This window comes from Paroedura picta, chromosome 7 (assembly GCF_049243985.1).
Source record: "Paroedura picta isolate Pp20150507F chromosome 7, Ppicta_v3.0, whole genome shotgun sequence".
Classification (NCBI taxonomy): domain Eukaryota; kingdom Metazoa; phylum Chordata; class Lepidosauria; order Squamata; family Gekkonidae; genus Paroedura; species Paroedura picta.
Window position 1 is genome coordinate 100,043,883 of NC_135375.1, and position 23,259 is coordinate 100,067,141.

At 50.5% G+C, this 23,259-nt stretch overlaps 1 protein-coding gene across 1 annotated transcript; it reads right to left on the bottom strand.

Moving 5' to 3' along the window:
* Positions 1–1,235: 1,235 nt before the first annotated feature.
* On the bottom strand, positions 1,236–23,259 carry DUSP4 (dual specificity phosphatase 4). Its single transcript, XM_077345678.1, has 4 exons — positions 22,739–23,259; positions 9,846–9,982; positions 7,399–7,618; positions 1,236–6,165 (listed from the first exon to the last, which is right to left on the bottom strand). Exons 1-4 carry the CDS (start codon positions 23,199–23,201, stop codon positions 5,780–5,782), a joined length of 1,206 nt encoding a protein of 401 aa, XP_077201793.1. The 5' UTR covers positions 23,202–23,259; the 3' UTR covers positions 1,236–5,779.

The window sequence follows — 23,259 nt, forward strand, 5'->3', positions numbered from 1 at the left end:
AGAGCCATTTTTTACACCGTGGTGTTTTATTTACAAGTCTGCAATCCTGACAGGTCTGCTCTATCTATATGCCTGTGGGCCTAGTATTCTGATTGCCCTACGGATGCTAATGGTCTGGCCCCCAGCATTTCCCCTCTGCTCTCATCAGGCTGCTGGCCGGGTACCTCGGCTTCCTTTATAGCCCCATTCCTGCTCCCGTCTGACAAAGAGAGCTTTGACTCTACGGCCTGAAACTCTCTTGAGTGCTGTTGGACTTGAACTGTTTTGCAGGCCCAAAGCGGCTATGAAATGATTTATGCCTCTGTGTTCTGAGGAAGCCTTGAAATTCCTCCTCATTTTAATGGAGAAGTGCCTGATGAGTCAAGGTTTGATTTATTTAAACGGGAAGCTCCTTCTAAACTAGCTCTCCCTCTACAAAAGCAACTGGGCCAGCCTTTCTCAACTTTTTCACTCTCGAGAAGCCCCTGAAATGTTGCTCAGGCCTCGAGAAACCCCAGAAGTGGGGCGATTGTACAGAACCGTGGTTGAGAAGCACAGCTGTGGACACGCCCACCTGGGGCCCCTCCCCTTCCTACCCCTCCAGGCCCATCATTGTCTATTTTAGGAGGGGGAGCAGGCTGACATGACTGTATATGGACATGTCACCTAATAAATGTTTATGTTAAAATATATATTAAAAATTAATCAGCTCCTACCCATTCTGGAAACCCAGGGTCATGATGATAAAGCTTGAACTAGACCAGGTGTAGTCAAACTGCAGCCCTCCATATGTCCATGGACTACAATTCCCATGAGCCCCTGCCAGCAAATGCTGGCAGGGGCTCATGGGAATTGTAGTCCATGGACATCTGGAGGGCCGCAGTTTGACTACCCCTTAACTAGACAAATATAAAGACTTACAAGACCTGTGCTATGTCTGCATATTCCAAACATGTCTTAAATCGTGATTTAGACGAGTTTTAGAAACACAGGGTTTTAAAGAAAATCCTCCCATTCCCTGCCTGTGGAAAGCTAACCCCCCCCCCCCCCCCGCTTTTTATCTGAAGACGTATGTCTGCACACAAAAGCTTCTACCTAGAATTAAACCGGTTGGCCTTAAAGGTAGCCCTAGACTCAAACTTTTGCTCTCCCAATGGAAAAAAAAAAGTTTCTACAGCCTCTTCTTCCGGGTGGTTGTAACCTTGAATAACCAGTCATTTCAACCTTTGCACAAAAAGAACTCTGTTGGAAACGTATTTATGTTTTTTGTTGTCTTTATTTTTTTACTTCAAATGATCATTATCAGGCAATAAATTAAAACATTTGTAATCTAAAAAAATTCACACACAATAAATGGACACACTTAAAGAAGAAAAACCCTATGTAAAAAAACCACATACACACAAAGGGGGGAGGCGGGAGCTGGAGATATTGCCCAGGTGTAGGTTCTTTATCAAAAAGTCAGATCGTGAAGGAAAGGAAGGGAATCAAGCTGGCTCTTGTGAGAGGGCATTTTAAGCTCCCATCTTTTGGCTGCAAAAGGAAGGACCAGGCCTGTATCCATCTTAAGAGGCATGTGAGCAGACTTCTTGTAGCCCTAGTATTACGTCACTCTCAGCCCCCAAACCTGTGCTGTAACAAGCAGACAAATATGGGGGCATTAAAAAAAAAACCCTGCTGTCCCAAACCAGTGGTCCATCCCATCCAGTATTCCTTCTTGGTGGCCAACCAGTTCCTCTGGAGGATCAAGAATAAGGCATAGAAACCCAGTATTGCTTTCCTGTGCCTCATCCTGGTACTTGCTTTCCTCAATTTTGAAAGTTGCTTTCCCAGTGTCCAAGTGGCTGAAACGGGACAGTCAATGTGTGATTCTCCCCCGTGAGTTTAGAGGTTCTCACGAAGCAGTTTTGGGATTAGCGCTGAAAGTATTTCCCCCCCCCTCCTCAAATTATCCATCTAGCCAGATCTTTTAAGATTTTGGAAGCTAAGCAGGATAGCTCTTGGTTAGTATTTGGATGGAGAACCGCCCCAAAACCTCAGGCTTGCTATGCAGAGGCCGGCAATGGCAATTGCCTGCCTCTGAACAGCTCTTGCCTGGAACACCCCACTAGTTCCTTGCAAGTCTGCAACTTGTTTTAGCAACAGACCTCTGACTTCCAAACTGCTCATGCCAGTTCTCTGGGCTTCTTGGATTCGAAGCACAAGCCCTCATTTAAAACCAAGGGGATGTTTTTGTGATGTTTTTCAAAGCCTTTCTTCAAAACAGTGCAAAGGCAGGTGCCTTTTCAGCCAGTCTTCCACTTCTGACAATTTTATCATTCAAGAGAGAAATGGTTTAAATCTTGAGAAGTTCTTTGACAAAAGGCTAATGTGATGGCAAGGCAAACAGGCCAAACTCAAGAGGGTTTTTCTCACCGGGAAGGGGGGGGGCTTGAAAAGCAATAACCTTTTAACAGCAGCTGAATCCTTAGGCTTGGGCCTAGCCTTGCTCCGAGGCATGATGAAGCCTGTGCATTAGACCAGGGGTAGTCAACCTGTGGTCCTCCAGATGTTCATGGACTACATTTCCCATGAGCCCCTGCCAGCATTTGCTGGCAGGGGCTCATGGGAAATGTAGTCCATGAACATTAGACTGCATTAGACTCAGCACACCACCGGGGTGTGAATGGAATTTGCTGCCCTACCCCCTAGCCAAGGACCATAACATCTTAGCACCTACTCCCTCTCAGAGAATTAAAGACATCTGTCCTTCTACCCCCCCTCCCTCCATTGCAGTTCAGAGGACTACACCCAGCCTGGGAATCTCGCACACAATGGCCAAATCTTCCCCAGCCACACAAAGCGTGGAAACCTCCGATTCCTGCAGGATTTCTGGAAACGGAAGGGAGGGGAAAGTTGTCTCCCCTTTGTTCATTGTAATAAAGAAGGGGTGTGTGTGTTGCAAAACCAACCTGGGCCAAAGGTAACAAAAGGGTTGTCAGGTTAAAAATGGGCTTCTAAAGTTCCTAACCTTGTACAAGCCCTTCTGCCAATTTCTTCCCCAGCCATCATTTTTCATTCTCTGATGGAGGAATTTAGAGGCTACAGCTTGCTCAAGAAAGCTCCTACCTTGAATAACACTTTGTTGGTCTTAAAGGACCCACTAGACACAAACTTTGTTCTACCCCTTCCTGGGTGCCTGCAGGATTGGACCTGCCATGCAGAGTATGGAAGACAGCTGACAGAATATAATCCGTCCCAGGAATGTGACGCTTGTGCTTTCCATGGAGATGTGACAGAGCTTTTTGCAACTTCCCTAGCTGCCAAATCAGTGGACTGAAAACTTAGATCATGCTTTTGAGACATTGCGCAGTCTGTCGGCATGACCCTGTGTACTTGCGTGGCTGCATATTTTATATTATACGCTTCCTGTTGGTAATTCTGCCGGACAATAAATAACCCCTTTATGGGTGCTACACTGCAGGTTCCCTTGTAAGATGTCCAAGCCTCTAGATTTATTGGCATTTGTTTCCTGATTATTGGCTGCAGGGAATGTTGCCAGAGTCCCCGCGTCAGAGCTTTTCAAGAGCTGTTTCCAAATGGGGTAGGGGGCTGCAGAAAGTCTCCCTGCGCTGAACTCCTAAGTCTTTCAGAAAATGCCAGCCTTAATTGGGGCCAGTGCATCATCTGGCTGATGGGGAGTGGGGGGATTTTTTTTACCCCTAACATTACAGCTAGCACTTAACAGAAAGGCATTGGTGTATTTGAAACAGATAGGACAAGAGATCAAAGAGTGAAAAGAGGAAGCACTGTGGCACACAACAAAAAAGATTGTTCGGATCGTTTACTGTGTGGGGTCTGGATAAGTGTTTACCCCCCTTAAAAAGTCATGCTGGCACACATGGGGGGATGCACTAGGGGAAACAGGGGCTGTAGGAAGGAGGCAATCGGGCAAAATCAGCTTGCAGGAGACATTCTCCCACCGCAAGGTATGATGCCAATACCAAAGGCTTGGACATGCTCATGAATGATAGAAATTAGCCCAGCTCAGTGGAACCTCCATCTTCAAGAGCAGTGTTTAGCTAAGCCAAGGCTAGGTGTCCACCTGTGAGCTTGCTGTTCCAACCAAAAGGAACTCAACAGACCTTGTTTTCAAAACGACTACAAATCTTGTTTGACGTTCTCAAAATGTTCAGCCCCGGAGGACACCTAGCCCCCCTTTCAAGCCATGTCTTGCCCAGGGCTACAGGCAGTCAGGATGGGAAGGTAGTTTATTGGCCCGCCCTTTTGAAGCATGGCTCTCCTCCAGATATTCCTCCCCCCCAACTATGCTGTATCACAGCTAACAGGCAAAGAGGCCTTCCTGTCCCCCGGAGATGCTGATTGGAGTTCAGGTTTGATGATCCTCTTGGATCGCAGTGGACAGCAAGAGTTACTCTTATTCCCTCTTCCTTCCATGGCGCTTCAATTGACTGAGGCTAAGGAGGGCAGCCCTTCTGTCTCCCACAATATGGGAGCAACATGCCCGTGGGAAGCTCCTACGAACATCCCCTTGTGCGTTTACGAGCAGAAAGGCACGTGGACCACCAGCTGGACGGGAGATTTCTTTTTTAAAAAAATGTTGCTTTCCTGGGGTTTCCAGAAAACAAGAGGACCAGCCCCAGAGGGGTCAAGCGTCTGGGAAGTTCTCCCTCAGCAAGCCTCGCCCTCCAGGCGCCACCAGAAAAGGTCGTTTGGGCAAAGGGCCTTCCTATTTAGTTCCCCCACCTTTCCTTCCTTCCTTCCTGGAACACAAGCCAGTAAAGCTTGTAATCCGAGGACGGAGTTGGGAGAATTCATCCCGGCCGCGCCCGTCTTGAGGCTTTTGTTTGAGGGTTTGCTTTTCTGACTGCCTGCTTGTTTGGTTCCCCTCTGGCTTGAGGAGGCCAACAGGTGATCAGGGGGACCATTAGCTGGCTGGCTTGTTAACATTTAGTGTGGAGAGAAGGTTTACTCGTGAGTGGGGAGATACAGAAACAAGACCTCCCCATCCACCCTAAAAAAGGGCATACAAAAAATAGTGGTTCTTCTGCAAGGCCATCTCCTAAGGCTCAAACGTGAGAAAATTCCTCCAGCTGGAGAAGTATTTTTTCCCCTCTTTGTCCTGGCCATCAGAGCATTTCGTCTTCTTTGAGAAGACGGTGGCTTTTGGGGTCTGAAAACGGGAGGCACGCTTGGTCGGATCAAAACTCACATTGCGTCTTTTGCAAACAGTGGCATTTAGGGCATCCTGTGGCCGTGTGACTCCCTTCCACCAAATCCGAGCTTGTTTAAAAAAAAAACAAAAAAAACACCCCCAGCAACCATTTGGGATTTGTAACCCGCTGCCCAATCCAAAGGCAGGCACTTTGGGAATCGGTGGCCCCCTCTTTGCAGGAAAGGCCATGGTGGCGGGAGCCCCATGAGCGCTTCAAGAACCCACATCAGTCCAGCTAAGCAAAATTCAGACCAGCCTGACGTTGCTGCTTCAGCCTCTGCAGGCGAAACTGAAGATTTCCCCCCCCCCCCACTCCAAAACTCAACAATTTTTAAAAAGGATTTCACAATTTCAAGCTTTTTTTTAGAAAAATGAGGTAAGACATTCCAGCCCAGTTCCCCCCACCCCCACCGCTCCCCGTTTCGGTCCCAGCAGCAGCGTCCGCCCTTGTTGTGCCCCTCTTTGGATGGATGCTAATGGGCGGCTGGGTTGGGGCAGAGTACTTTATTGCAGTTTCATCAGTGGGCCAACAGGGGGCTGTGAGACGTGGTGCTGGCGGTGGCCGACCCGTGGTGGCCCCCTTCTCTAGCAAGTGGGGGAGGTGGTGATGGGGCTGTGCAGGAACGGGAGGTTACTGGGGGTGGCGTGCACGGCCACTGAAACCGGGAAGCTGAAGACGAACTGGGACGTGGGGGTGGAGGCGGCGTTCCCCCGCTCCCGGAGCGTCCCCGCGGGGCTGGTGACCTCGGCCGCGCACGACGTCGCCAGCACCTGGGACTCGAACTGCAGCAGCTGTCCCATGAAGCTGAAGTTCGGAGAGATGATACTCCGGCGCTGTTTGACAAACTCAAAGGCCTCCTCCAGCTTCACCCGCTTCTTCATGATCAAGTAGGCCAAGCAGATGGTGGCGGAGCGGGAGATGCCGGCTTGGCAATGCACCAGGACCCGCCCGTGACACGCTTTCACAGAGTCTGGGAGGAGAGGCATTGGGGGGGGGGGGGAAGAAGAGAACAGCGATGGCGTCAGCTCAGGTCACAATTGGAACGCAGCACTTCCAAAGCCAGCCCATAACCTGTTTGTAGGTGCAAAATTGGATACCCTGCAAGAGCTGAAGAACGAGCGCTTGAAGGTATAGGACAGAGGTGTCAAAACTGCGGCTCTCCTTGGACTACAATTCCCACGAGCCTCTGCAGTATGTGCTGGCAGGGGCTCAAGAGAACTATAGTCCATGGACATCTGGAAAGCCACCATTTGGCCACCCCTGGTATGCAAGAAACCACAACAAGTAAGCTCCACCTCTGGACAAGCTGCTGCAGCCTACAAGGGCAGTCTGGTTTTTGCCAGTTTCTCAGTGCAGAATCAAAGAAATCCTGCTGATTTCCCACAGCCTCCTCCATGATAAATTCACGGGGCTGGGCAAGGGACATCAGAACCGGTCTGGACAACTATTAAGTGCCATTCGCCATCTCTGTCCTTCCAAAATGTAACTTGACAACAATATAACCAGGACTCAACCTCTTGTCCAGTGGGATTTTCTTCCCTTAGAATTTTTTTTTTGGGGGGGGGGTTAAAGAGTTCTGGTAATTTCAAATGCTCACGCCATTTTGTTTTGTTCGGCTGGTCCTAATAAAAAAGTATGTAGCAAACTTATATGGAATCCGACCACCAGTCAATCAAGGACTCCTTGGAGTGACACTGGCTTTCAGGAAGAGGTCTACGACTTGATCCTTTCAGCTGGAGATGCTGGGAACTGAACCTGGGACCTTTTGCGTGGAAAGCAGATTATATTCCACTGAGCTGCAACCCACCTCCCCAGTGTTACATGCACTGGGTTCTGGCTGCTTAGGTTTCACTTTTGACAGCTATAGGGCTGCTCTCCGCTTCTTATTAGCTAGACCAGGGGTAGTCAAACTGCGCCCCTCCAGATGTCCATGGACTACAATTCCTATGAGCCCCTGCCAGCAAAAGCTGGCAGGGGCACATGGGAATTGTAGCCCATGAACATCTGGAGGGCTGCAGGTTGGCTACCCCTGAGCTAGACAATGTGAGAACAGGCATTGGTTTGGCCAGCAACATTCTGTATGATGGAGTGGAAGCTGCCTTAGATGTTTTTCCAGAAGCCGGAGGACGTAGCTCCAGAGGACCCAGTCTCTAAATCCCTGCATCCAGCACTCAAACTCTGCCCGCTCAAAGCCTGGACATACCTATGTATTCAATGGCTTCCATGAACCAGGAGCTGATGTCTGTTTTGTGGTTGTCTTCCACCGGAATGCATTTGTACTGAAAGTGTCCTTCAAAGTGGTTCGGGCAGTCTGATGAAACGTTTAATAAAGCGGTGATCCCCAAAGCATCCAGCATGTCTCTCCTTGCAGCATGATGCGCGCTGCCAAGATACAGGAAAGGAAGGATTTCCACTGGGCCACCCTGGTCCGGGAGACAAGGAAAAAGAGAAAGAAGGAGAGGGGGAAAGAGAAGTCAGTGTGACACAATGACAAAAGACAGGGAGCTTCTGACCAAGGAAAGCCCCATTGGAATGTCTCCCGTGGCTTCTAATTGTAGGGTTGGGTGGTCAAGAGCCGGACTTCCGTGCTTAAAAGTATCTAAGGATCTGGCAACATGTACTAATTATTCTGACTATTTTCTTCGTTTTTCATGAACCGTTCTGCTAGCCTTGGGGAAGCCACCAAGCTCTAAAGGCAGTGGTGCCAAGACTCTACTCAGCTTCTGAAACTTTGGACACTGCTGATCTATCTGCTAGCACAATCTTTAAGCAATGGAGACAAAATAAAAAGGAACAAGAACCTTAGAAATTCAGAAGGATGTATCACGTGTAATGTTCTCATAATGGTACAGAACTTTATTTATTTGCTTAAACTTGTACCTTTGTGCCTTGTGTTTAGCCCCTCCCAAGATTCTCCTCTCTTCCAATTTTAGCCTCACAACCACCCTGCGAGGTAGATTAGGCAGAGTGTGTGTCAGCAGCCCATGGTCATCCAGCAAGCAGAATGGAGATTCCACCCTGGGTCTCCCAGATTCTAGTCTGATCTCTGACAACATAAAAAAACCCAAATGCAGAGGCTGGGGCAAAGTGCTTCAGAATCCAAAGTCTTGTGAATGCAGCACCCATCTGACACAACAAGGAACCAATTGATCAGGTCTGCTATTTCCCATCAGTTCTTAGCAATGGCTACATTTTGGGCACTAGCTGTGCAATGCCGTATATTAAAAGAACTTATTGGTTTAAGAGTCCCGCTTTTCCTACCCTTTCTGATGGGCTCCCAGATTCTTCCCTTAGAGCAGCCGTTCTCAACCTTTTAACCATGGAGAAACCCCTAAGATATTTTTCAGGCTTCAAGGAGCCCCGAGAGAAGGCAGGAAGTGATGTCATCCAGCCATGCCTCCCTGCCACATTCGAAGAGGACTTTGGGGGGGGGGGGAGAGAAAGGAGGTGGTTCGAGGCAGGCGTAGGCATCCAGGCTCTGCCCCTCTCCCAGATGCAGCAACCACACGAGAACTCAACCCATCCCCCGCAATCACAGCTAACGCCGGGATTAGCTTGCAGTTGAGGTGGGATATAGGGGAGAGCCCCTGGAGAGCTCTAATGGAGCCCCGGTTGGGAATCCCGGCCTTCAGAGTGTGAATCTGGACTTCAACCCCAGTGCCATGCTGTCTACAACTGGCTTCCGATGGCCGGCGTGTCACAGACACATTGCTCCAGAACGGCATGGAGGAGCGCCATCAACACATCTGAGTCACGAGGGACACGCAAGCTCCGCTGCCAATCCTGTTTGGACACACGGTTCTCGGTAGCAGATAAGGCCTCGATGAGGTTCGGCGTCTTTTGTGGACAGCCCGAGAACAGCGGCTTATCTCTTCCTGACAGGGAAGCGTGCTTGCAGAGCGAAAGCGTCGTACGGATATGAAAGAGTGTAGATGTCAAACTTCTGGAAATCGAAGCCATGGGAAAAACACTCCCCCCAAAAATAACTTTGAAAGCATACAAAGGAATACTTGTCTGATGTTCTGGAGCTGGTCTGATGGAGTGAAATTTTATCTTTAGGAGCATTTTATTGTGTCCAAAATGGGGGGGGGGGAGACTGGGGGGAGGGGGTGCTTCTCAAAATCACCAAGGGTCTACTGAAAAAGTATTTTGTCGGGGGAACAGTCTTCCCCCAAATTGTCTGTTTCCCCCCTAGGACTGACTTTCTCAACCAGGGTTTCATAAAACTCTGGGGTTTCTTGCTCGTCCTGGAAGAGCTTCCCAAATGGGTGGGAGTTAATAAATTTTTAATCTGTTTTTTAGATTTGTTAAACATTTATCGGGTGATATGACCATATGTGGTCATGCTGACTCCTCCCCTCTCCCTAAATGGCCAATTATGAGCCTAGAGGGGGAGGGGAGGGGCCCCTGGTAGGCGTGTCCACAGCTCTGCTTCCCAACCATATTCTGCACAATCCCGCCACTTCTAGGGCTTCTCAAAGCTTTAAGTATGTTTCAGGGGTTTCCCAACAATAAAAATGCTGAGAAGGTCTGCCCGAGGGCTTTCTCCTCGGCAAGAACCTGAAACACTCGTCAAGAACCTGTCAGGGTAGAAATGGCTTTTTGGGAGGCTAATTCAATCTGAACTTGGTGAGCACAGGGGAGGCTGACCTGATCGTGCTGGGGGGTCCCACAGGAGCTGCAGCCGTGCTCAAAAACGCTCACGGAGGCCAGCGGAAATGCCGTCACGGGAGATTTGGTCTTTGCGCAGAATTCCGGATACTCCGAATGAAACCGCTCGTAGCCACCTGAAAGTCAGAGAAACTGCAGCATGTCAACACCTCGAAACTGGTCTAGCGGAGGACAAACCACTCCAAGTAACACTTGACTCCCTCGGGGCACCGTTTGCACAAAGCAGCTCCCTCCAACCTTTCTGCACCAGTCCCATTTCAACACAACCTCTCCCCCCTTCATCGACACTCCCCGTCTTTTAAAAAGAACATTTTAATCCCACTGTCATTGATTCAAATACCAGGTATTGATATATTGATATTGATATATTGATATATTGATATATTGATATATTGATATATTGATATATCAAATAACACTTCGGAGGCGGAGCTAGAGCCAGGTCAAGCTGCAGATTGTGTACTGTCAGGAGAAAAACAGCTGAGCAAACTGGACAATGGGTACAGCTGAGCGGCTGATGGCTGAACCAGATTGGGGTGCAGGTGCCTCAAATGAGGCCATTTCAGCCACTGGTTCACTTGCTGAGGCGTTACAGAATGTTCCCAAACACTCCAACTGAGAAGTATGGGGTACTTTGCTTTTTAAAAACAAAAAACTTTACTATGTAAAGTCACAGACAAGTATTAGCTTGTACCCTGCCGTCAGTCTCCATTAAGCCACTCCCATTCCAATCAATAGAATGGGGATTCCTCGCCTCAAAATGCTGCTCTTGAGAAACAAGCCCCCCAAAGCATGTGGGAAAATCCACTGCAGGATCCAGGCCCCTGGTAAGAGATGCCAACTTCTCCAGCCTTCACTTCAGCTGTTGCATCTTGAACACGAGTCACAAGAACACGGTCCCATGAGTCCCTAGCATGCAGCAGTAGAGTCTAAAACAAGGCACCCCTAAAAATAAGTTAGGATTATGGTGCAAGTCCCTAAGAGGCAGAGTGGTGTAGTGGTTAGAAGGTCCGTCTAGGGCAGGGGTAGTCAAACTGCGGCCCTCCAGATGTCCATGGACTACAATTCCCAGGAGCCCCTGCCAGCAAATGCTGGCAGGGGCTCCTGGGAATTGTAGTCCATGGACATCTGGAGGGCCGCAGTTTGGCTACTCCTGGTCTATGGTCTGGGAAATGCACATTTTAATCCTCACTCCACCATGGAAGTTGGCTGGATGACCATCCATGCTCTCAGCCCAGCCTACCTTGCAGGGCAGTCTTGACAAAAAGAACACGGAGGAAAAGAATAGCAACATAAATTGATTTGGGTCCTCTGGGGAGAAAGAGGGGCTATTAACTCTGAACCTTCTTAAATACTCATGTGAATGAGAACAGCTGTTTTCTTGTACCACGTTTATGACTACCCCAAAGTAATCTCAAAGCGGTTTACAACCACGTCCCCTTCCTCTTCCCACAACAGACACCCTGTGAGGTCGGTGAGGCTGAGAGAGCTCGGAGGAAACAGGTCACCCAGCTGGCTGCATGTGGAGGAGGGGTCGGGAATCAGACCCCGTTCTCCAGATTACAGCCCACTGCTCTGAACCACGACCCCAAGTGCACGCACGTGAGGCTCCAGGTCCTTGCAAAAACCACCTGCATCTCCCTTAGGAAACCGAATCCCCGGCCTATCTGGCCGCATCTGTTTTAAGCAAGCAGGCCAACTTCTTTCTGCTGTGCCTGGAAGAGTGGGTGCAATTGCAATCTCTGTTTACAGCTCAGGGCCTCTGTGCTTCTCCTTGTGAAATTGAGCTGTCAGTGACTTCACCCTTTCCTACCCCGAAGCTGCCAGGCCCTCTTCCTCTCTCGCCCAGATCCCAAGTGTCCTCGGCCCCCGGGAAGAGACGCGGCCTGCTCTTTTTCCGGCCTCACAAACAGCCTCACCAGGGAAGCCGGAAGCTGGTTGCCAGGTAACCGCAGTGGTGGCGAAGTTTGGTTGCCTGCCAGCCTCCCCCCCCCCCCCCCCAATTCCCGACAAATATTTTGTGTGCTCCTTCAGAGGGTAGCTGAGCTGGCCTGCATAGAAAGCAGCACTCCCTTCAAGACCAACCAAGATTTTGGGGGTCTAAACCGCCCAAAGTCAAAGCTCCGCCAGGTTATTTACAGGGTGGCTGGGCTCGAATCGAGCTCTTCCGGCCCTCTTCTTGCCCCAATTGCAAAGAAATCTGACGGGTTGCCCAGAAGACAATTCCGGCCCTGAGATTTCCACCTCTGGGTTGGGAAAAGAAGGAAAAGGCCCGTCGGTTCCACAAATAGCTCAAAGAAGAAAAAGAACCCGTGTGGTGGTGAAAATTAATAAGAAAGATTCATAGAAGGTGGTCGGTTGTCTTCTCCAACTGACTACTCTCGATGAAACTTTGCAATGAATTTTCAATACCGGGTCGGTTCTTTTTTTTTTTTTGAGCTGGGTTGGGGCCTGCGTTGTGGTTAAAAGCGGCAACCTCTGAGCTGGAGAACCGGGCTTTATTCCCTGCTCCTTCACGTGCAGCCAGCTGGGTGACCTTGAGCCAGTGTCAGTTCTCTCCGAGCTCCCTCTGGCTCCCTACCTCAACCTACCTCACAGGTGGTCTACGGTGGGGAGAGGAAGGGAAGGCGATCGTAAGCCCCCCGGGGACAAATGAGGCCTGCTGGGTGATCTTAGGCCAGTCACAGTTCTCTCAGAGCTGTCTGTTGTGGGGAGAGGAAAGGGAAGGTGATTGTAAGCTGCTTTGAGACTCCTCTGGGTGTGAAAAGCAGGGTATAAGAACCAACTCGTATTCTGTGGCCGTTTTCTCAAGGGGAGGCAAACCGAAAAGGAGTACGTGGAGAAAGTGAAAGTATCCAAAAACAAGCAGGCCGGTGTATAAATAGCAAAGACTCTGTAAACAAATCTACTGTGAAATAGAACACTATATACTTGTTCCAAATCACTCTAATAAACCATTGCTCACTGGAAGAAATATTTACAGAAATTTTCAAATAATGCAGCAAAAGATACTAGACAGAGTTCCAGTATCTAAAGCTTGTTTCCAATGGCTTTTTGTCAGGAGCTAAGGCGGGTATAAATTGGATAAGCAATTAGTTTAAGCCGGGGTAAGTTTCAAATTCGATTATCAGCAACCACTGGAGTTACTCCTAAACAGGAGGACAAACAGCTTCTTAGGAGTAAATCCAGTGATTCTTTAGGGGTACATTTCTCTTGGGGCACTAATCTCTGTCACCTGGAGATGAGCTAGAATTTTGGGGGATCGCCAGATCCCACCTGGAGGCTGGCATCCCTACCCCCACCCCATCATTTCACACCCATGATTAGTACAGGAAAAGAGCTACCGGGATCCCTCCAAGTTTGGAAAGTATATTATCTTGAGAGCCAGCTTCTAATCTGGTGAGCCAGCTGGGTGACCTTGGGCTCTGAGAAAGCTGTTCTGACTGAGCAGTAATATCAGGGCTCTCTCAGGGTGTCTGTTGTGGGGAAAGGAATGGGAAGGTGACCATAAGCCGCTTTGAGACTCCTTCGGTTAGAGAAAAGCGGCATATAAGAACCAACTCTTCTTCTTCAGTAATCTCAGGGCTCCCTCAGCCTCACCTCCCTCCCAGGGTGTCTGTTGTGGGGAGAGGAAAGGGAAGGCAAATGTAAGCAAAGGAGCTTAGAGACGCCTTCTGATAAAGTGGCATATAAGAACCAACTCTTCTACTACATTAGAGGCTTTTAAGTCTTGACATACACAGAGTTGCCTGACAGAGCTCTGGCTGCTGCAAGGCCTGGGAGTGAATTGAGCACAAATCCTTCCCTGATCCCAAACCTCCCCCCACCCCAATGGTTGTGTGGATATTGCAGAGGACTCCTCCTGGGTGAGTGGAGGATTACCAAGAAGAAAGAGTTGCTTTTTATACCCCACTTTTCAGTACCTGAAGGAGTCTCAAAGCAGCTTACAATCCCCTTCCCTTCCTCCCCCCAAAACAGGCACGCTTGGGAGGCAGGTGGGGGTGAGAGAGCCCTGATGTTCCTGCTCTGTGAGAAAAACATTATTAGGATTGTGATTAGCCAAAGGTCATCCAGCCGGCTGCATGTTGGGGAGCAGGGAATCAAATTGGCTTGCCAGATTAGAAGTCACCACCCCTAACCATACCACCAAGTTGGCTCTCAGCGGAAAGAAGTCAAAATGTGTGGGCCCCTGAACCTTTACTGAATGCCCTTAAATAAGGTGCTCTCCAAGTAAGAATGGAAGAAAGCCAATGCCCATCTGGGCTTCCAGACCCCAGTTGGACACCCCATGCAGGTAATGGGAGCCGGTTCATTGTTACTGCAACCCTCTTTTAAATCAAGTAACGAGTTATGGGAAGCTTTAACCACGTTGGAGAAAATTTCCATGAACGCAAACAGTTATTTTCCTTGTTTTTTATGCTGGCCCTCTGGGGACAGCCAATAACTTTTAATTTCTTTTTTTAAAGCACGGGAACGGAAATGGAACTCTTGGGCATCCCTGGAGCTAAGAGACTCACTTGGGATGCTGTTCTGAAATAATTAACACCCGAAGAGTTTGAAGGGAGGCTCTTTAACGGTATCCAGTAATTCTACCTGCCCAGCACTGAAAAACATTGTTCGGGAAGGGATTAGCAGCTTACAGAAGCCAAGCCACAAGGAGATCTAGGGGCTGAGCTTCAAAGTTCTGGGTTCAAATCATGACTAAACAGAATGGGTGATGAGGAGCAAGCCACTGCCTCTCATGACCCACAAACAACAGGTAGGGCCGAACTACCTGACAGGACCATAATAAGGATAATCATGATAACATACACAAAATATCTGGAGGAGCAGATAAACACTAACCATAATCATCACTGCCATTACCTCCAGCAACAACAACAGGCAAGAAAGACCCTCTACTAGTCCAGAGTCCAGTTGAAGCTGGAATGTGCTTTTTGGCTCAAACCTGATGAAGAATTCTGTGTAACTCAAAAGCTTGCATATCACTGCTAACTTTATTTACTCAACACCGTCCCTCTTGGTGAGGTTACCAAACTCCAGGCAGGGCCTGGTGCTCTCCTGGAACGACAACCGAACTCCAGCCCCAGAGATAATTTTCCCTGGAGAAAATGCCCCACTAGAACACGAACTAGCAGTGCAACTTCCAATAACCTGATGAATGTCAGTTCTGGTCTGATATAAAGGTAAAGGTAAAGGTATCCCCTGTGCAAGCACCGAGTCATGTCTGACCCTTGGGGTGACGCCCTCTAGCGTTTTCATGGCAGACTCAATACAGGGTGGTTTGCCAGTGCCTTCCCCAGTCATGACCGTTTACCCCCCAACAAGCAAGCTGGGTACTCGTTTTACCGACCTCGGAAGGATGGAAGGCTGAGTCAACCTTGAGCCGGCTGCTGGGATCGAACTCCCAACCTCATGGGCAAAGCTTTCAGGCAGCTGCCTTACCACTCTGCGCCACAAGAGGCTCATTCTGGTCTGATATAGGCAGGTTTAATAGAATAAAGAAGGGATTGTGAAAAAAACACTATAGTTTGGGGTGTAATGCTGACCATTTTCCGCTGAATAACGTGAGACTTGACTTCCGAGGAAATGCTTCCACAGTTCCAGCCAAGTTTTAGAAAAGATAAGACATCAGGATGTCATTGTAAAATATATTTGTGGAGGACAGAGGGTGAAGTAACCTTGAGACACATGAGGCCTGCTGGGTGACGCTGGACTAGCCAGAGCTTTCTCAGCTTCACTGGGTGCCTGTTGTGGGGAGAGGAAGGGTGAGCAACTGTAAGCCCCTTTGACACACATGAGGCCTGCTGGGTGAGCTCGGGCTATCCACAGTTCTTCCAGAGCTCTCTCCACCTCCCCTATGGTGTCTCTTGTGGGGAGAGGAAGGGAAGGTGATTGCAAACTGGGATGCCATTGCAAAATGTATTTGTGAGGGGTGGATGGCAAAAGCGCCCTACTCACTGTAGCAGGTGGAAGGCCCAACTTCACCTCGACAGACTCTGCCAAGGACACCCTGGTCTTCAATTAACACCAGGGTGTTCGGCAGGTCATTCTAAGCCTGGAGCTTAGAAGCAACTCAATGGCACTTCATGCGTGCACACCACAGAGTGCGGTGTTGCCCTCAAGTACTTTATCCAGCCAGAAGGGCTGCGTTTCTGAATGTCAAGTCCCAAAGCTGCTATTTCTCCCCGGAGCTCGACCCAAGTCCTAAAAAGGAAGCATGGCCACAACGTCAAAATAACGCAAGTTGCGGGCCCTAGCTGGACGGTGGCCTATACACTAAGCCGAAGGTAATCATGACTAAATGCTACTGGAAACGGGATGAATTAATCACAACTAAGTTCGGCACGTCACCATGACTAATTTTGACAAAGACTTTGGTTACAGAACAGCGGTATCTCGGAGGGGGGGGGGGTTAGTTTCCTTGGAGACAAGGACAAGCAAAACATGGTTCAGTTGTGGAGGACAAGAGAGACTATCCCAAAATTCCAGGAAACAGTAGCAAACTTGACAGGTCACCTGGGAGAGCCACCACGGTGTTGTGTTAAAGACCAGCGGCTGGAGAACCGGTTTGATTCCCCGTTCCTCTTCCACATGCAGCCAGCAGGGTGACCTCAGGCCACTCCCAGTTCTCTCAGACCTCTCTCGGCCTGCCCTAGCGTGGGGAGAGGAGTGGCAGGTCCCTTTGCGACATGTGAGGTCTGCTGGGTGACCTTGAGCCAGCTACAGTTCTCTCAGAGCTCTCTCAGCCTCACCCACCTCACTTGTGGGGAAAGGAAGGGGAAGGTGGCTGTAATCTCCTTTGGGCAGTAAAAAGTGGGGTTCAAAAAAGAGCTCTTCTAACTTTGTATAGACTACACCCTGTGCCCTACCTGGGGCCGCCTTTGCAAGCTGTTTGAAAACTTCACTGGCTCAGAAAGCAACACCCAGCTGCATTTGACGGCACCTGCCCCAGGTAGCATCTTCCCTCTTGCATCAACTGCATTTCTGGGGCCAGTCCAAAGAGACAGGTCTGACTTTTAAAGCCCTTTATCTGAAAGCCCCCTTGCTGGCAATCTTCAAACAGCAGCTGGACAAACGCTTGCCATGAACATTTAAGGCTGATCCTGTATGAAGCAGGGGACTGGACTAGATGGCCTGTATGGCCCCTTCCAACTCCAGGACTATAAGACTCTGTTCCAGAGTCTCTCTAGTGGGCCCTGCACTTGGTGCCCGAGGAGCTCCTACTAACATTACCTTCGGCAGGGAGAATTGTGAGGCCCTTCTCAACAGCCTTCCGTAGACTGTGGAACTCTCTTCCACAAGAGCTTGGCCACAATCCCCCTATGAGCTCAGGAAGGCCTTTAATGCAGCTTGGGCATTAACCCGCTGTGATGAGTGTATTTAAGACTTTATTGTGATCTTTAGATGTCCTGATGGGCTCAGCAGGAGACTTCCTGCTCCTTTGAGCTCACTTCCTCCCTGATTGCTTGCACAACAGTTAGTCAGTTAAGACTTTCTCCTTTCCTCCTTGCATAATCATTTTCTCTTCTTAATGATATATGCTTTAAGGAGCCAGTGTTTCGATTGGGCCTTATTCATGGAGCAACAGCGTATAAGTACATAAGTACATTAGCAAAATAAACTGCACCCGGGTAGACCAAAATCACTCAGTCCTTTCCCCGATTAAAACAGAGTATTTGAATTGAGGCAGACAAGCCGAATTCTCTGTCCTGAATGAATCAATAATGCCAAACGGACCATTTTCCATAAAAAAAAATCTATAGCTGTCAGTGATGGCAGAGACAAAGCCCAGTAATACAATCAATTGGAAATCAAGAAATATAGGACCAGTTTATTATTACCCAACCCTTGGAAAGTCAAAGGAAAAATTCTCGGCATGCACTATTGAGAATTTTTTCTTTTGGAATTCATAGGGCTGGATAATAATAGACAGGTCTTATATTTCTTGATTTACAATTTAGTATGTGTGTGTTTGTGTACACAAAACTTTTTTCTTTCTCGCTGTTATCTTGTCCATGAGCTCCTGTTGTTTGAGCTGAATCAAAGCCCACACATCAGAGGGAGGGGCAGGGAGGGTTGGCTGCCTCCTCCTGAGATTTTGGCAGATGCTTCCAACGTACAAAAATATACTCCAGGGCTGCCTCTCCTAACTTTCAAAACCCGCTTTGCCAAGCAGCCCTTACCAACGCAAGGCAACAAAGATTAAAAATTACAGCGAGGGCAGAAGAAGAGGGCAGTGCCTCTGACTGCAAACCAGGCGGCTCCCGGAGCATACAGGCTCTGTTTGGATTGATTTATTTCAGGCCCGAGCCCCAAAGAAGGGTGTTTTAACACTCAACCACCAATAATACACAGAGATTTGATCACGAATAAAAACACTTGGAATCGACCCAGAACCGGCCATTTCCACCAGCCGCTTCACGGGATCTCCTCCTGGGATTCTCTGCCGGGATTTGCCTTGGGCCCAGTTGGACAACAACGGCCCAAGTCCGGTGGGGGGGTGAGCTGCCCCCTCCTGCGCTGCAAACAATGCAGAGCCCCTCCCCCCCAAAACAGTGCTGCCAAAGCGGCTCCATTCAAAAACCAGAGACCAGGTTTCTTGGACGCACAAAGAGCAGACTTTCTCCTGCTTCCAAGCCAACCATCTGGTTTGATTTATTTGGGCGGGGAGGGCAGGGGGGAGGTAAGGCTGGTCAACAGTCCTGGCCTTTCAGGCAAGCAGGAAGAGATGTCCCCCCAGGTGCTCCGCTGCAGGGGATCTCCATTTCGTAAGAGCCAAGGACAGAATCGGCCACCTGAAGCCGTGACGCTGGCTGTGACCTGGGGCACGGAAAAGCATTCCTCTTAGGCCAAATTGTTCTGCCAGCCAAAAAGCTTTCGACCTCCAACCACGTTATAATCTGAACAGTTGTACTTAAAAAAAAAAAAAAGTCCCTCGGTTTTACATTTAAGTATGGGCTTAACTATGCAGCCCGCCCACATCCACAGGGCTTCTGTAGGGCCTGCTGTCCATCAAAAACACCTGTGTCAAGTACACAATTAAACTGCATTCCTGCCTTAGCTTGAAGCAAGCTGAAAATGTTACTTCAGAAGAAGAGCTGGGTCTTTTTGTACCCCACTTTTTACTGCCTGAAGGAATCTCAAAGCGGCTCACAAATGCCTTCCCTTCCTCCCTCCACAAAAGGCACCCTTGTGAGGTCGGTGGGGCAGAGAGCTCTGAGAGAACTGTGAGCAGTCCAAGGTCACCCAGCTGGCTGCATGTGGAGGAAGGCTGTGGAATCAAACCTGGCTCTCCAGAGTAGAGGCTGCTGCTCAGGGGACGCATTAATTAACTTCCCAACCACAAGCACATGAAACATCCAAGGTGGCTCCATTTGATAAAGGGCAGAGCGAGGATCCCCCCCCCCCCCCCCCAAATCAGCAGGGCGAGAACTCAAGAACTCATTTAAAGGGCCTTGGCAGCAGGACAGGTGAATTGATTGGCGGGGGCAACAGGGTGCACAGCCACTGCTCCCCTTCCTGTTAGCCTCAAGACCCCAAGAGAATTCCCAGCATCTGGAGTCTTTTCTGGTAAGCGCGTCTGACATTTCTATTCTGTGCTGAAGAGGCAAGCCCACTGTGTAGCTTGCCTCTTCAGCATGACAGAGATGCAGAGGAAACACAGGGGAAGCCCTCCTTTGTAGCTAAGGGCATGCTTTTATCCACCCCCCAAACCCCCCCCCCCCCATATTCCTGCATTCAGTCTTTTTCAACTTTGGGAGAGGGAGGGTCAACTTGCCCCAATAAGGGCAGACTTTTAAAAACAAAAAATTAAAAACTTTCTTTTCTTGTCACTTAAGAGCTGGAAATGGCAGGCACAAGGTAGGAGGGCTCTGCCCCAGCGGCCATTTTGAAACACCCCCCCCCCCCCCCACACACACACACCTTGGTACTGTGGTGGGAGACCCTGACTGCATCACTCGGAAGCCGTAAAGGTAAAAGGGAAAGTCCAACATTTTTTATTTCAGAATCCTTTGGAGCTCCTTCAAGGGAAGAGGAAAGAATTTTAACTAAAGAAATAAAATAGACAACAGTTCATCTCGTGAAGAGGTCTGGGAAGCGCTGACACCAGGGGCCACTAAACCAAGAAACGTGGGTGGGCAAGAGCGTTCAACTAGCGTCTCTCAAAAGCCCAGGTTCAAATCCCCACTCAGACCATGGAAGGGCAACCTCGGGTCAGTCACACTCTAGCCACTGGCCTACCTCAAAAGGTTATTGAGATTAAATGGGAGAGAGGACTACGATGTATGCTGCTCTGGCTCCCCAGTAGTAGGGTACGAAAAAATAAGTCAAGATAAAAACAGTAAATAAATACAGCCAGATATGGCCAAGGGGGGGGGGGGTATTGTATTTTAATTAGAATTTCAGCATGTAGTAAATAGCCCTGCGCCTGCTTGCAGAGAGGGGTAGTCTATACATTTAATAAATAATAACAATTACAAATAATTGGGATGAAGAAGAGAGAAGACAAACTGGCTTTTTGTACCCCACCTTTTACTACCTGAAGGAATCTCAAAGTGGCTAATAATTGCCTCTTCTTCCTCTCCCTACAACAAACACCCTGTGAGGGAGGTGAGGCTAAGAGAGCTCTAAGGGAACTGGGAATGGCCCAAGCTGGTTGCATGTGGAGGAGAGGGGAAATCAAGCCGAATTTGAAGCTGCTGCTCTTCACCACGACAACAAACTGGCTCTCAAGGGGAAATCAAGCCCCAAATCATCCGAGAAGCTAAAATGACCCAACCGAGTCCACCGTACTTTGGCCGCATCGTGGGAAGACAAGAGTCACTGGAAAAGACAGTAACGCAGAAGAAAAGGCAGAAGAAAAAGAGGAAGGCCCATCCGAGGCTGCTCAGGAGAAGGACGTACAAGTCCCACACGCAGCCTCAGCAGACCACACCCAAAGATCGGGCCTCTTTTCCTTCAAAAAAATAAACAGTTCAAGAAACCCAACAAATGCTTGGGTGGGTAGAGGAAAAGAGCTGGCTTTTTAACACCCTGCTTTTCACTCCCTGAAGGCATTCCAAAGGGTTTACAATCGTCTTCCCTTCCTCTCTCCACAACAGACACCAGGGTGAGATAGGTGTAGCTGAGAGAGCTCTGAGAGAACTGTTGAGAGAATGGAGACTGGGCCAGCCAGCTGGCTGCATGTGGAGGAGGAGTGGGGAGTCAAACCCACTTCTCTGAATTAGAGCCCGCCGCTCTTTGACCACTACACCACACCACGCTGGCTCTCACATTAAGTGCCGGAGCACAGAGCATAAGCCGTTGGGAGCTTCGATCCCCAAGTAACTTCAGCCACCTCGACCGCCAACCACCTAAGGCCGGACACAGGGACCAAAAACCAGGAGATGCTACTTTGGGCACTGCCGTGTGAAGCAGAGTGTTGCCTGGGAACCACAACCGAGAAGAAAGGGCAGCAGGTGACTGGACCTGGGTCTATTCAGGCTGGAGGAAAAAATGGCACAGGCCAACAATGCAAGGACTGTTCGGTCCCAGCATGGTTCAAAGGAGGTGCCCAGTCTAAAGATGGCTGCTGCTTACCAGGGACCCTCAGCCGCCACTTTGCAGACCCCCCCATTAATACAACATTCCTCAATTTTCTGTGCTGCAAGATCCCTCGCTCCCCCCCCCCAAGCAGGAAGCCACCACTTAAGGGTGGGGACCAAACCTCCCCTCCCCTGCTGCTTTTGGAAGGGACAAGAAATCATGCCCCAGACTCCGCTAAGGATAGCAAAAGGAGAAGAATGCTCCAGTCGCCTGAAAATGAAGGCCAGGAGAAAGATTTTTTAAAAAATATACCCTGCTTTTCACTACCCAAAGGAGTTCCAAAGCGGCTTACAAATCACTTTCCCTTCCTCTCCCCACAAAAGACACTTGGCCAGATAGGTAGGACGGAGAGAGCTCGGAAAGAACCAATCTGCGACAACGGCTCTAAGAGAACTATGCCTGGCTCGAGGGCACCTAACGGGCTGGCTGCGGGAGAGGAACGGGGCATCAAGCCCAGTCCTCCAGGTTACGATTTGCCCCTCCGAGGACGGTGTTCCTCTTGCAAGGGGTCCGGCGGCCCTCCTCCCCCGACCTTTCCGCTTCCTCCTCCCCAGGGGCAGAAGTGCCCCCAGGCATTCAGGATGCCTTCCGAAAGAATGGGTGGGGCGTGGAGCCAGCCTGGGAACAATCCCACCGGATCCCCTCCCACTTCCCTCTCTGCCAGTTCAAAAGGTCACCCGCAGCCCGGCCCTTCTCGCCCTTCCCTTTCCCCCAGCGGATCTAGAGCGGAGGGGGCAGGAAGCGGCCCCTGGAGCCCAGGCCTTGGCGAGGGCGGAAGTCATGGGGGGGGGGGGAAGGGTACCAGGGTAGAAGGTCCCGGGGAGGCAGGAGAAAAGCGCATTATCCAACGTGTGCGGAAGGAGCCATTAGATTCCCCCCCTCTCCCAAGCCAAAAGGGCGACAGGAAGACGAGAGCAAACCCCACAATAACTATTGGGGGCATCCACCCAGCGCTCTCCCCCCCTGCCCGCGATCTCCTACATCAAGGCGGTGTTTTTTAAAGCGCACGCCCGAGGCCAGAGAGGGACGCGAAGGATCCGGTATTCCGTTCCGACGCGGAGCCCAGCGACGCCCCCAGACCCAGTTTCCGAGACGGAGCTCCGGGCTGGGCGAGGCGCGGAACACGTGGAGAGGAGAGGGGCGCTCGACTCCGGCGCGGCAGGCTAAGGGAGCGCGGCTGAGGTCCTGCCGCCCGCGGAGACGGAGGGCTCCAAAAGCCAGCCCGCCTGAGCCTCGCGCGGGGTTTGGGTCCTGGCCCCGTTGCCGCCCCCCAAGGCGCTCACCTTTCAGCAGGCAGATGTCGGCGTGCTCGGCGTCCCGGCGCAGCGCCCGCACCACCAGCGCCACGGTGCTGTCCTCCCGCAGGCCGTCGGCGCGGGCGCTGCGCTCGTCGTACACCACCACGGCGCCGTAGAGGCCGGAGCGGAGGCGGGCGCGCACCTCGTCCTCGGCCGGCAGGATCTGCTCCAGGCTCACCGAGCCCTTGGCCCGCCGCCGCACGATGGTGTTGCAGCGCACGTTGAGCGCGCCGCGGATGTAGCCGGCGCTGTGAGCCAGGAAGGGCCTGCAGTCGAGCAGCAGGCACTTGGCCCCGCCGCACTCCTCCCGCGCCGGCGGCGGCAGCAGGCGCCGGAGCACGCTGCACTCCATCTCCCGCAGCTCCCCCATGGCCGCCGCCGACACCGGCGGTCCCGAGCGCATCGCGCCGCGGCTGGGACGCTGCGCCGCCGCCTTGGCCGCGCTCATGAATGAAGAGGAGGACGCGCCGGCCGAGCCCCGGAGGAGGAGGAGCGCCCGACTGCCT

Bases quoted from the DNA above. Each gene is read 5' to 3' on its own strand.
- DUSP4 (XM_077345678.1), bottom strand. From the start codon at position 23,201: ATGAGCGCGGCCAAGGCGGCGGCGCAGCGTCCCAGCCGCGGCGCGATG. The intron at 7,619-9,845 runs GTCAGCCTCCCC...CTCCCGGACCAG, and splicing joins GGACCCCCCAGCACGATCAG to GGTGGCCCAGTGGAAATCCT. The intron at 6,166-7,398 runs GTATGTCCAGGC...CTCTCCTCCCAG, and splicing joins GGAAGCCATTGAATACATAG to ACTCTGTGAAAGCGTGTCAC.